This window comes from Bufo bufo, chromosome 5 (genome assembly GCF_905171765.1).
Source record: "Bufo bufo chromosome 5, aBufBuf1.1, whole genome shotgun sequence".
NCBI classification, from domain to species: Eukaryota; Metazoa; Chordata; class Amphibia; order Anura; family Bufonidae; genus Bufo; species Bufo bufo.
Genome location: NC_053393.1, coordinates 546,085,194 through 546,097,753, shown reverse-complemented (window position 1 = coordinate 546,097,753; position 12,560 = coordinate 546,085,194). Strand labels below are relative to the sequence as shown.

Sequence of the window (12,560 nt, the reverse complement as noted above, 5' to 3'; positions counted from 1 at the left end):
TAGTTCATTTCCACTCGTTATGTCTTATACTCTAGTTACCACTAAAGCTGCATTTAGAAATAATTTGCTGCTGTACTGTTAACAGAGCGCAGTGCATTGTGGGAGCTCAGGTGACTAAGTTGTCATGTCACATGACTCCTAAGTACAAATAAACTTCAGTCTGTTTACATTGTGAGTGCAGCCTTGGATGTGATTGGAGTAAAGGACAGCGAGATAAGTAAGCCAAGGTACTTACAGTAGGGGGCGCTCACTTTTCTTTCTCTACTCCTGTCTTCAGACCAACATGATCCCAGGATCTCCGAGCAGCGACGAGTCGGACAGCGGATTTAACAAGCTGAGGCGGCGCAAGCTGTCATTCCGTAGACGAACAGACAGAGGTGAGGGCTGGAGGGGGGTCTGGGGGGCACTTACTTATGATCCAATATGCACAATGATTTATCAAAGGCTGAAGACCCCAAGGGTCCTGACAAAAAGTTTGTACTAGCTGTGAGTTAAATTGTGCCTTTATACTCTAGTCATATCCAAAGCTGCTTCCAAAATTCGTATGGTTTAGAACAATTGTGACCGCAGCTTTGCATGTGACAAGTGTATAATGAGTGATGTAACTTTAATTTATATATTTATAAAGTTGCTCATCATTACATGTAGATTTAACCTGTAAAATGATGCTAGATGACAGCCTCAGCTCAGCTACATCTGCATAGTGAGAGCGATTGCTAATCATACTTCCCGCCACAGACGCTGACAATGCCGGGGAAGTCAAGAAAAGTCAGAGGTCAAGCCGGCTGATCCGGAACAATCTAGCACCGGAGGATACAAGTTGGGGTGAGCAGCACAGCAGCCCCCCGTCCAGTCCACCGTCCAGCGATGACGAGCAGCCGGCAGCAATGTCCAGCACCGTTGAGCTGTCACCAACCCGCGCTACGTGCAGCAACTTCACAGCAGCGAGCGGGGGAGAGGCGGAGAGGGACCACAGCGGGGGAGACATGTGCAATCACCTGTCAGGTAACGCGCAGGGTGAGCTCTGCCGAGTCGCAGACGTCCGTTGTACGTATACACGGCTCACGCTGCCTTCTTTTCCACCCTCCAGGAGCTTTTTCCGGGGTGTCAAACATCTTTAGCTTCTGGGGGGACCGTAATGGACGTCAGTACCAGGAGCTGCCACGCTGCACCATACCCGCTCACTCCACCCTCAGCGCACCCATGCCTTCCCTCAGCCGGCGGCAAAAATGTGAATTAGGGAACAGGCTGGATCAACTGCAGAAGCAGCTCAACAGGTGAGGGGACGACGATCACTCAGGACCCCCAGTATATAGCTCCACCCTAACCCATATCCCTATCTACTCCCCAGTATATAGCTCCACCCTAACCCATATCCCTATCTACTCCCCAGTATATAGCTCCACCCTAACCCATATCCCCATCTACTCCGCAGTATATAGCTTCACCCTAACCCATATCCCCATCTACTCCCCAGTATATAGCTCCACCCTAACCCATATCCCTATCTACTCCCCAGTATATAGCTCCACCCTAACCCATATCCCCATCTACTCCCCAGTATATAGCTCCACCCTAACCCATATCCCCATCTACTCCCCAGTATATAGCTCCACCCTAACCCATATCCCCATCTACTCCCCAGTATATAGCTCCACCCTAACCCATATCCCCATCTACTCCGCAGTATACAGCTCCACCCTAACCCATATCCCCATCTACTCCCCAGTATATAGCTCCACCCTAACCCATATCCCTATCTACTCCCCAGTATATAGCTCCACCCTAACCCATATCCCTATCTACTCCCCAGTATATAGCTCCACCCTAACCCATATCCCTATCTACTCCGCAGTATATAGCTCCACCCTAACCCATATCCCCATCTACTCCCCAGTATATAGCTCCACCCTAACCCATATCCCCATCTACTCCCCAGTATATAGCTCCACCCTAACCCTTATCCCCATCTACTCCCCAGTATATAGCTCCACCCTAACCCATATCCCCATCTACTCCCCAGTATATAGCTCCACCCTAACCCATATCCCCATCTACTCCGCAGTATATAGCTCCACCCTAACCCATATCCCCATCTACTCCCCAGTATATAGCTCCACCCTAACCCATATCCCTATCTACTCCCCAGTATATAGCTCCACCCTAACCCATATCCCTATCTACTCCCCAGTATATAGCTTCACCCTAACCCATATCCCCATCTACTCCCCAGTATATAGCTCCACCCTAACCCATATCCCCATCTACTCCCCAGTATATAGCTCCACCCTAACCCATATCCCCATCTACTCCCCAGTATATAGCTCCACCCTAACCCATATCCCCATCTACTCCGCAGTATATAGCTCCACCCTAACCCATATCCCTATGTACTCCCCAGTATATAGCTCCACCCTAACCCATATCCCCATCTACTCCCCAGTATATAGCTCCACCCTAACCCATATCCCTATCTACTCCCCAGTATATAGCTCAACCCTAACCCATATCCCCATCTACTCCGCAGTATATAGCTCCACCCTAACCCATATCCCTATGTACTCCCCAGTATATAGCTCCACCCTAACCCTTATCCCCATCTACTCCCCAGTATATAGCTCCACCCTAACCCTTATCCCCATCTATTCCCCAGTATATAGCTCCACCCTAACCCATATCCCCATCTACTCCCCAGTATATAGCTCCACCCTAACCCTTATCCCCATCTACTCCCCAGTATATAGCTCCACCCTAACCCTTATCCCCATCTACTCCCCAGTATATAGCTCCACCCTAACCCATATCCACATCTATTCCCCAGTATATAGCTCCACCCTAACCCATATCCCAATCTACTCCCCAGTATATAGCTCCACCCTAACCCATATCCCAATCTACTCCCCAGTATATAGCTTCACCCTAACCCATATCCCCATCTACTCCCCAGTATATAGCTCCACCCTAACCCATATCCCCATCTACTCCCCAGTATATAGCTCCACCCTAACCCATATCCCCATCTACTCCCCAGTATATAGCTCCACCCTAACCCTTATCCCCATCTACTCCCCAGTATATAGCTCTACCCTAACCCTTATCCCCATCTACTCCCCAGTATATAGCTCTACCCTAACCCTTATCCCCATCTACTCCCCAGTATATAGCTCCACCCTAACCCATATCCCCATCTACTCCCCAGTATATAGCTCCACCCTAACCCATATCCCCATCTACTCCCCAGTATATAGCTCCACCCTAACCCATATCCCCATCTACTCCGCAGTATATAGCTCCACCCTAACCCATATCCCTATGTACTCCCCAGTATATAGCTCCACCCTAACCCATATCCCCATCTACTCCCCAGTATATAGCTCCACCCTAACCCATATCCCTATCTACTCCCCAGTATATAGCTCAACCCTAACCCATATCCCCATCTACTCCGCAGTATATAGCTCCACCCTAACCCATATCCCTATGTACTCCCCAGTATATAGCTCCACCCTAACCCTTATCCCCATCTACTCCCCAGTATATAGCTCCACCCTAACCCTTATCCCCATCTATTCCCCAGTATATAGCTCCACCCTAACCCATATCCCCATCTACTCCCCAGTATATAGCTCCACCCTAACCCTTATCCCCATCTACTCCCCAGTATATAGCTCCACCCTAACCCTTATCCCCATCTACTCCCCAGTATATAGCTCCACCCTAACCCATATCCACATCTATTCCCCAGTATATAGCTCCACCCTAACCCATATCCCAATCTACTCCCCAGTATATAGCTCCACCCTAACCCATATCCCAATCTACTCCCCAGTATATAGCTTCACCCTAACCCATATCCCCATCTACTCCCCAGTATATAGCTCCACCCTAACCCATATCCCCATCTACTCCCCAGTATATAGCTCCACCCTAACCCATATCCCCATCTACTCCCCAGTATATAGCTCCACCCTAACCCTTATCCCCATCTACTCCCCAGTATATAGCTCTACCCTAACCCTTATCCCCATCTACTCCGCAGTATATAGCTCCACCCTAACCCATATCCCTATCTACTCCCCAGTATATAGCTCCACCCTAACCCATATCCCCATCTACTCCCCAGTATATAGCTCCACCCTAACCCATATCCCCATCTACTCCCCAGTATATAGCTCCACCCTAACCCATATCCCCATCTACTCCCCAGTATATAGCTCCACCCTAACCCATATCCCCATCTACTCCCCAGTATATAGCTCCACCCTAACCCATATCCCCATCTACTCCCCAGTATATAGCTCCACCCTAACCCATATCCCCATCTACTCTCCTGAAATATAGCTCCACCCTAACCCTTATCCTCATCTACTCCCCAGTATATAGCTTCACCCTAACCCATATCCCCATCTACTCCCCAGTATATAGCTCCACCCTAACCCTTATCCTCATCTACTCCCCAGTATATAGCTCCACCCTAACCCATATCCCCATCTACTCCCCAGTATATAGCTCCACCCTAACCCATATCCCCATCTACTCTCCTGAAATATAGCTCCATCCAAAACACTAAAGTTCTCGTACTCCTCACCTATGAAATATATTACTCGTCACTGTAATATAACTCCACCCTAACCGTTATTCCTCACTTGTTCTATTACTCCACCCTTCAACCTAAACATTACCGGCTTTATACGCCTCACCCATGTAATATAACTACATCCTGTACTGTAATATAACTCCACGCCATTCTCATCTTGTTCCCCTCGTCACCCTCTCATGCTCTCTGTCTCCCCCACAGGTTGGAGCAGGTATCCGCCCCCCTCGTCCTCCTCTTACACTCTCTGTCTCCCCCGCAGATTGGAGCAGGTATCCCCCTCCCCTCGTCCTCCTCTTACACTCTCTGTCACCCCTGCAGGTTGGAGCAGGTATCCCCCTCCCCTCGTCCTCCTCTTACACTCTCTGTCTCTCCTGCAGGTTGGAGCTGGTATCCCCCTCCCCTCGTCCTCCTCTTACACTCTCTGTCACCCCCGCAGGTTGGAGCAGGTATCCTCCTCCCCTCGTCCTCCTCTTACACTCTCTGTCTCCCCTGCAGGTTGGAGCAGGTATCCCCCTCCCCTCGTCCTCCTCTTACACTCTCTGTCTCTCCTGCAGGTTGGAGCAGGTATCCCCCTCCCCTCGTCCTCCTCTTACACTCTCTGTCTCCCCTGCAGGTTGGAGCAGGTATCCCCCTCCCCTCGTCCTCCTCTTACACTCTCTGTCTCCCCCGCAGGTTGGAGCAGGTATCCCCCTCCCCTCGTCCTCCTCTTACACTCTCTGTCTCCCCTGCAGGTTGGAGCAGGTATCCCCCTCCCCTCGTCCTCCTCTTACACTCTCTGTCTCCCCCGCAGATTGGAGCAGGTATCCTCCTCCCCTCGTCCTCCTCTCACACTCTCTGTCACCCCCGCAGGTTGGAGCAGGTATCCTCCTCCCCTCGTCCTCCTCTCACACTCTCTGTCACCCTTGCAGGTTGGAGCAGGTATCCTCCTCCCCTCGTCCTCCTCTTACACTCTCTGTCACCCTTGCAGGTTGGAGCAGGTATCCTCCTCCCCTCGTCCTCCTCTTACACTCTCTGTCTCCCCCGCAGGTTGGAGCAGGTATCCCCCTCCCCTCGTCCTCCTCTTACACTCTCTGTCTCCCCTGCAGGTTGGAGCAGGTATCCCCCTCCCCTCGTCCTCCTCTTACACTCTCTGTCACCCCCGCAGGTTGGAGCAGGTATCCCCCTCCCCTCGTCCTCCTCTTACACTCTCTGTCTCTCCTGCAGGTTGGAGCAGGTATCCCCCTTCCCTCGTCCTCCCCTTACACTCTCTGTCTCCCCTGCAGGTTGGAGCAGGTATCCCCCTCCCTCGTCCTCCTCTCACGCTCTTTGTCACCCCCGCAGGTTGGAGCTGGTATCCGCCCCCCTCGTCCTCCTCTCACACTCTCTGTCTCCCCTGCAGGTTTGAGCAGGTATCCCCCTCCCCTCCTCTTACACTCTCTGTCACCCCTGCAGGTTGGAGCAGGTATCCCCCTCCCCTCGTCCTCCTCTTACACTCTGTCTCCCCTGCAGGTTGGAGCTGGTATCTGCCCCCCTCGTCCTCCTCTCACGCTCTTTGTCACCCCCACAGGTTGGAGCTGGTATCTGCCCCCCTCGTCCTCCTCTTACGCTCTTTGTCTCCCCTGCAGGTTTGAGCAGGTATCCCCCTCCCCTCCTCTTACACTCTCTGTCTCCCCTGCAGGTTGGAGCAGGTATCCGCCCCCCTCGTCCTCCTCTTACACTCTGTCTCCCCTGCAGGTTGGAGCAGGTATCCGCCCCCCTCGTCCTCCTCTCACGCTCTTTGTCACCCCCGCAGGTTGGAGCAGGTATCCCCCTCCCTCGTCCTCCTCTCACGCTCTTTGTCACCCCCGCAGGTTGGAGCTGGTATCCGCCCCCCTCGTCCTCCTCTTACGCTCTTTGTCACCCCCGCAGGTTGGAGCTGGTATTTGCCCGCCTCGTCCTCCTCTCACGCTCTTTGTCACCCCCGCAGGTTGGAGCTGGTATCCGCCCCCCTCGTCCTCCTCTCGCGCTCTTTGTCACCCCCGCAGGTTGGAGCTGGTATTTGCCCGCCTCGTCCTCCTCTCACGCTCTTTGTCACCCCCGCAGGTTGGAGCACCGCATGGTGACCGACATCAACACTATCATGCAGTTATTGCAGAAGCAGATGGTCATCGTCCCCCCGGCATACAGCACCGTGTCCTCTCCCCCTCAGATGTCCAGCTGCCACCCGTGTGGAGAGCAGAATATGGCATCCTCTTCTCAGGTAAAACCGGGAGCCTCAGTACCCCAGCATCTCGTACGTGATGTTTCCTACAGATTATTACACCTCTGACCTCTCTAGAGATCTGCAGAATATCTCTGTGTCTTCTCTATACCCTGACAGATACATAGTGGTATATCCTGCAGATTATTACACCACAACCCTCTCTGCAGGTCTGCTGATGGTTTCTCTGACCTTCCCCCTGCAGGTTTTTGAATACCAGGACGTGGAGGGAATGAATTATAAGTTATGTGAAATGCCTCTGGCCCCGCAGACTCTCCATGTGGAGCCCACTTGCAGTCCTCGACGTCTCTCACTCCCCGGGAACTTGGAGAACCCCCTGGACTTGAGAACCCCACAGAGACATTCCTCAGACCCGGGCAGTTAGGGGCAGGTTCACTGGAGAAGCTACTGTCAGACTATGGACACAAGCCAAACCCTGGCACCGTAAATTCAAAACAAAAAAGGCCATATGGAGTCACGCCAGGAAAACTTCATAGCACAGACACCCGGCGTGGCGTTCTACACATGGATGGACGCAACGGGTGATGGAAAATACGGAGCAAAACCTCCCTTATTGGGAGGCTGGAACCAGACGTGGAAATTCAGCATCATAATAGGGTACTGACGTTTCTGTGATATCAGCGCCTTGAGCGCCAGCTGCGGGAAGCCGCATGAGGACGCGCTCCACCGTAGTCAGGCAACCCATAGTTGTAATTTCTGTCCATCTTCTCCCTTCACTCTCGCATTTGGAGCAACCAGGTAAAGAGTGAATATATCATCAAGAGGATCGGGGAGTGGGGGACGAATACTTTCCTCCCGAGCTTAGACGTTCTCTCCACAAAGCGATCCAGCTCTAAGTGCACCGATCAATTCTAGGTGGAATTGGACTTGAGGGTGGTCTGTCAGCTTATTCCAGACCTGCCTTTGGGAGTTCTCTCAAGGATGTGGGGGTTCCTTGTAGATGAGATGTGTCTTCCTGTTCACAAATATTATGTCCCCTTCACCTATGTAGTCCATGAGTCAAGTCACCGGTTGTCATGTGTTCTATCACCGTTAACCTCCTGGCCGTGCCGATGACCGAGCTTTCGTTGACCTTGTCAGTCTGCAGAGCGTCACGTCACAGGCCAGGAGCACAGACTGTTACCATTAGTCAATCACTGGGTTCTTGTTGCTCATGTTTGTCCTCAGTCTCGACTGCTGTGTCTCCTATCCTGTCATCTTCTAGAAAAAGCACAATGTCCTTGAGGAGCTTCTCAGGTGTAGCCCAAAGCTTGCTACCCAGGTATAGAAGGATAGTTGACTTTTCTGACGTCACAGATGCTGCTCTGCCGTTTTAAGATTCCCCCAGTGAAGGTCTCTGATATCTTCCACCATCTGTCGTAGGCTCGCTACCTGTGCTCCATCCGCAGGGGTGGATAACTATCATATGATAAATGAAGTCCATGTCCTCCATGCGGAGCTGTCAATGACATGGATATTTATAGAGTATCTCTAGGTCCCACTGTGGACCAGATTATGCACCAGACATCTGCTCTCCATGGTTGTCTACCCCTCGAAATATGACAGAACATAAGAGGCAGTGCACTAGATTACAATGCAAAGATCAGTCATCAGCATAAAGGCTATGGACATTTTGATTCTCACCCACAGTAGGTTAATGCTTACGTTGAGTTAAACTCACACTAAGTTTCAGGATACAACCTTCATTCATTCATTTTCAGATCCCCTGATATTCTGTTTACAACTTGCTCCTAATTTCGGACTTTCCTCACATGGATGTGTCCCTCCCAGTAATACTGTCCATGCTGGATCTGTGTGTCCAGGATGCTACTATCTTCTCTTGCTCTCATGTATCAGCACAGCTTCATTCCTTGACTCATTTTCTCTTCATAGCTTGTAACAGATTCTCTCTGCTTCCCTGATGCTGAGACGTGTGATGTCTCCTTCTGCTGTGGGTGATCTGCTTTCTCTACACTTGTCGACAGTCTATGAGATTACCCCCCTGCAGACTGTCTTGTGTGTGCTCTCCTCCTATCTACAGCCTGTGTGAGCTGTCATCCAGGATGTATCTCTCCTTCTCCACACTATGGTCTGCAGCGTACAACCTCCTCCGAGAGAAGGGATGGGGAGAGCAGAGAGAGCTGTCGGAAACAGCAGCAGTGGTGCATTTATGTCCGATTCAGCAGCACCAACAGCTAGATGAAGAGCTTACACATACTCTGCATCAGCAGATGGTAGGAAATATATAACTTAAAGGGGTATTCCCATCTGCGCCCTATCAGACAATGGCGACATATCCTAATGACATGCCCCCATTGTCTGTGATGGGAATATCCCTTTAATTTTGCATATAGGAAGCAAATGAACAATATAAAAAAAAATCACTGCAAAGATGTCCATAGCCTTTAAGGGTCCATATTAATATAAAAATTATTAGAAAAATATCATAGGATTCAATGTAATGTAGCCACAATTCAAGCACTGTACTGATTACATTACATTTGACTAACTCCAGTCACATCCAGAGCTGGATTTAAATTCTGCTCATCTGACAACGGCTGCGGCTGTTTCCTTTTTGGCTGAAGTGCATTGCGTTTGACAGTACAGATTCCAGCAGAATTGTGAGCGCAGCTCTAAATGTGAATGGAGACCAAAACAAGATAGAGAATCTCATATACAAAGTGACTCAATATTAGAGGTAGCTTGAGACTGATATATGGACAGCACCTCGGCCATGTAGGGTGGCAGACTACGGGGGATATCTAAATGTATATCCTCAATTCACAATTGCACTGATTATTTTAGGAAACAGTCAGCAAGCTTGTGGATTGACCCTGAACACGGATGGTTTAGCACAGCCCTTATAATAGGGAGGGGGGGGGATTGAAGCGACAAAGCAGCATCGGCTGATAGCGTCACACCAGTCTGCTCCTCCTGCGCTGCTGGCCGGGGTGACACTCCTAGCAGAGGTGGAGTTCACCTGAATTGTACAAGGTGGCTGCCTCCCCATTAAAGAGCCATCTCCGTTTTTGCTGTTGTGTTCACCCCGTGGCATAGCCACGCAGTGTCGCCATCTGTGTTAGTCATGTTACTGTTCATTTTTACATTTGCCATGAAGAACCGGTGAACGCGTACGTTGCGGTGTAATTTGCAGTGTAAGCGCCATCGGGCTGCAGCACCCACAAAATCTCTGGCGTCCTTCACTCGGAGCTTGCACCCATGGCCCATTCCTGCTCTCTCTCTGTAGGTCTACACTACAGTCTACTCTACTGCGCTCACGATCCGCTCTGAAAGGCCGTGTTCACACTTTGGGTGCCATGATTGATGCATTTTACGTATCAGTTGTGAATCTGCCACGCTGCGTACGGTGCCGGCTCTGGATGTAGTGTGAACGAGGCCGTCACCGCACACGTCCGGGAACCTGCCGATACAATTGTAGATCCTGCTGACCGACGTGGCGGTATTCATTTGTGACTGTACATAAGACGGAGGCTGCTGATCTTAGTTGCGCCAAGTTTCCAAACACTTGGGGGTAATTGTGCCTGAAAACACAAAGCTCATGATTGTGCATCTTCTCGGCGGCGGCGCGCTCGCCGCGTAGCGTCCCCTGCCCCTTCCCTTTGACTTGTTAGTAGCGTCAGAATAGGTTCTACCTGCTAAATGTCTGATATAATATTAGTTTTTGGTTATTTCTTTTGCACAACTCTTTGCTCTTTCCTGAGGTATTTAGTACGTGTTTTGAAAGATTACAAATTCCGGCCGACCCTGTTACGCGGGGTCACGTCGCCATTTTGTTAACGCATCATTGTATGGCGTTAACTTACGTCAGATGTTTAAATCACTTTACTTGTATTGCGTTTTATGCTCCATTCAAATCCAAAGCCGCATTAAAAAATAAATCTGGATTGCTGTTGGCTGTCAGGCTTCTGTTTCATCTCACTGCTGCCCCCTGCTGGTTCAGTCTCTGCAGTGCACTGTGTTTTCCACTGTGTTGCACTGAGAGACATGTGGTGTGCACCAGGTATGACTACAGGCTGAGTTCACGGCATTGCAGGAAGCTGCTGCTGCTGCGGTGTCTGGACGGGGCTGATCCAAGCAGCAGTATGTTTAATGCTGACTTATGCAACCCTAGAGATCCCATAATGCTTTGCACACCGCTGCAATGCATTATGGAAGATTGGGAGGACTGTACAGGGGTTACTAGAAGGTGTCAGGGCAAAGGCCAGCCAGAGTTCTAAATGCAGCTTTGGAAGTGACTGGAGTATCAGTCCTGATGTAGCTCCATTAAAGGGCGTCTGTCAGCAGTTTTGTCCCTATGGCACTGGCTGAGCTGTTACATGTGCACTTGGCAGATAAAGGCGTCTGTGTTGGTCCCATGTTCCTATGTGCCCGCACTGCTGAGAAAAATGATGTTTTGATATATGCAAATGAGCCTTTAGGAGCAACGGGGGCGTTGCCATTACACCGAGAGGCTCTGCTCTCTCTGCAACTGTCACGCCCTGGACACATTGACAGGTTCAGGCAGTGTAAACGTGATCACACCTGACCCTGTCTATCAAAGTGCAGAGAAAGCAGAGCCTCTAGGAGTAATGGCAACGCCCCCGTTGCTCCTAGAGGCTCATTTGCATATATCAAAACATCATTTTTCTCAGCACTGCGGGCACATATCAACATGGGATCAACACAGATGCCTTCATCTGCCAAGTGCGCATGTAACAGGTCAGCCCGTGTCCTAGGTACAAAACTGCTGACAGATGCCCTTTAACTAAAATTATGTTTTGAAATGGAGATATCTGCTGTGACAACCTACCTACCATCACAGCAGGATTCTCTCCTGGCATTACAAGTCACAATGCAGGGAAGGTCGTCGTTAGTGTCACCCCTGCCCATTCCATTATAATTACAGAAAATCAGCCATCCATTGTCATAATGAGGTGATGTGCACGGCGCAGCCACTTACCTTCTGCCTTGTTCTAGATAAATAGCCATAAAGTAGAGGTCACCGGACACATTGCTTCGGGGCTCCAGGCTACGGAGAGGGTGTTCTTGACCAAAACTGTGCAACCGTGGGCCTCAGTGCTAGAACCTGCCACATCAAACTCTCATCCCAGTCGTGGTTGCATCCACAGACGACATGTGGTTTTGTGTAGCCTTGGCCTTAAAGTGGCCCTCCGGCTATGGCCGAAGTTTTCCTGAAGTGGAACCCATGAGCTGATCTAGTGAAGCGCCCTCAGGTGCCTGGACCACTTTGGGGTCTGGACTACACAATGACTTAATGTACCCATGACAACTCCGCCAGCAAAAAAGCGCATCACCTTATTAACACTTAAAGAACATGAAACTATTTGATGGTCTTCCCCTTAAAATATTGCAGTCAGGTGACCATCAGATTCGCTCATATATGACATCACTCAGTATAGCTCCTCCCACACGTAGCGATGCCTTCTCCGATTAGATCCAAAGATAATACATCTCCCTGTGCCAGACCCTCTTCCTGGGTGTGTGCGATATATAAAGCCATCTTAACCCTGCGTTTATTCCTTTCTGTGTTACCCTGGGTCCAACCGAGGAGGTATGACGTGTAAATAGCGCTCTCTCCTTCTTCCTGTCGAGCTGTCAGGGGGCGGGCGGGTTCTTTTCTTTGGGTGTTTGAGCGTACGACATTCAATACTATGCACACTACTTCCTCAGCATGTGTCTGAATGCAGAATGTAGAGGTTTTCTAGGAATTATATGTAAAAAAAA

General features: G+C 50.3%; 1 protein-coding gene across 2 annotated transcripts in view; it reads left to right on the top strand.

Annotated features, from left to right (window-relative positions):
• KCNH2 (potassium voltage-gated channel subfamily H member 2) overlaps positions 1-10,943 on the top strand; it is a 246,775-nt gene extending 235,832 nt beyond the window's left edge. For both annotated transcript variants that reach the window (XM_040431368.1, XM_040431367.1), the window contains 5 exons: positions 278-377; positions 739-1,005; positions 1,091-1,277; positions 6,659-6,815; positions 7,021-10,943. In XM_040431368.1, the coding sequence (XP_040287302.1) occupies positions 278-377; positions 739-1,005; positions 1,091-1,277; positions 6,659-6,815; positions 7,021-7,200 (891 nt within the window). In that variant the 3' untranslated portion in view covers positions 7,201-10,943. The remainder of the gene's footprint in view (positions 1-277; positions 378-738; positions 1,006-1,090; positions 1,278-6,658; positions 6,816-7,020) is intronic.
• The last annotated feature ends 1,617 nt before the right edge of the window (positions 10,944-12,560 follow it).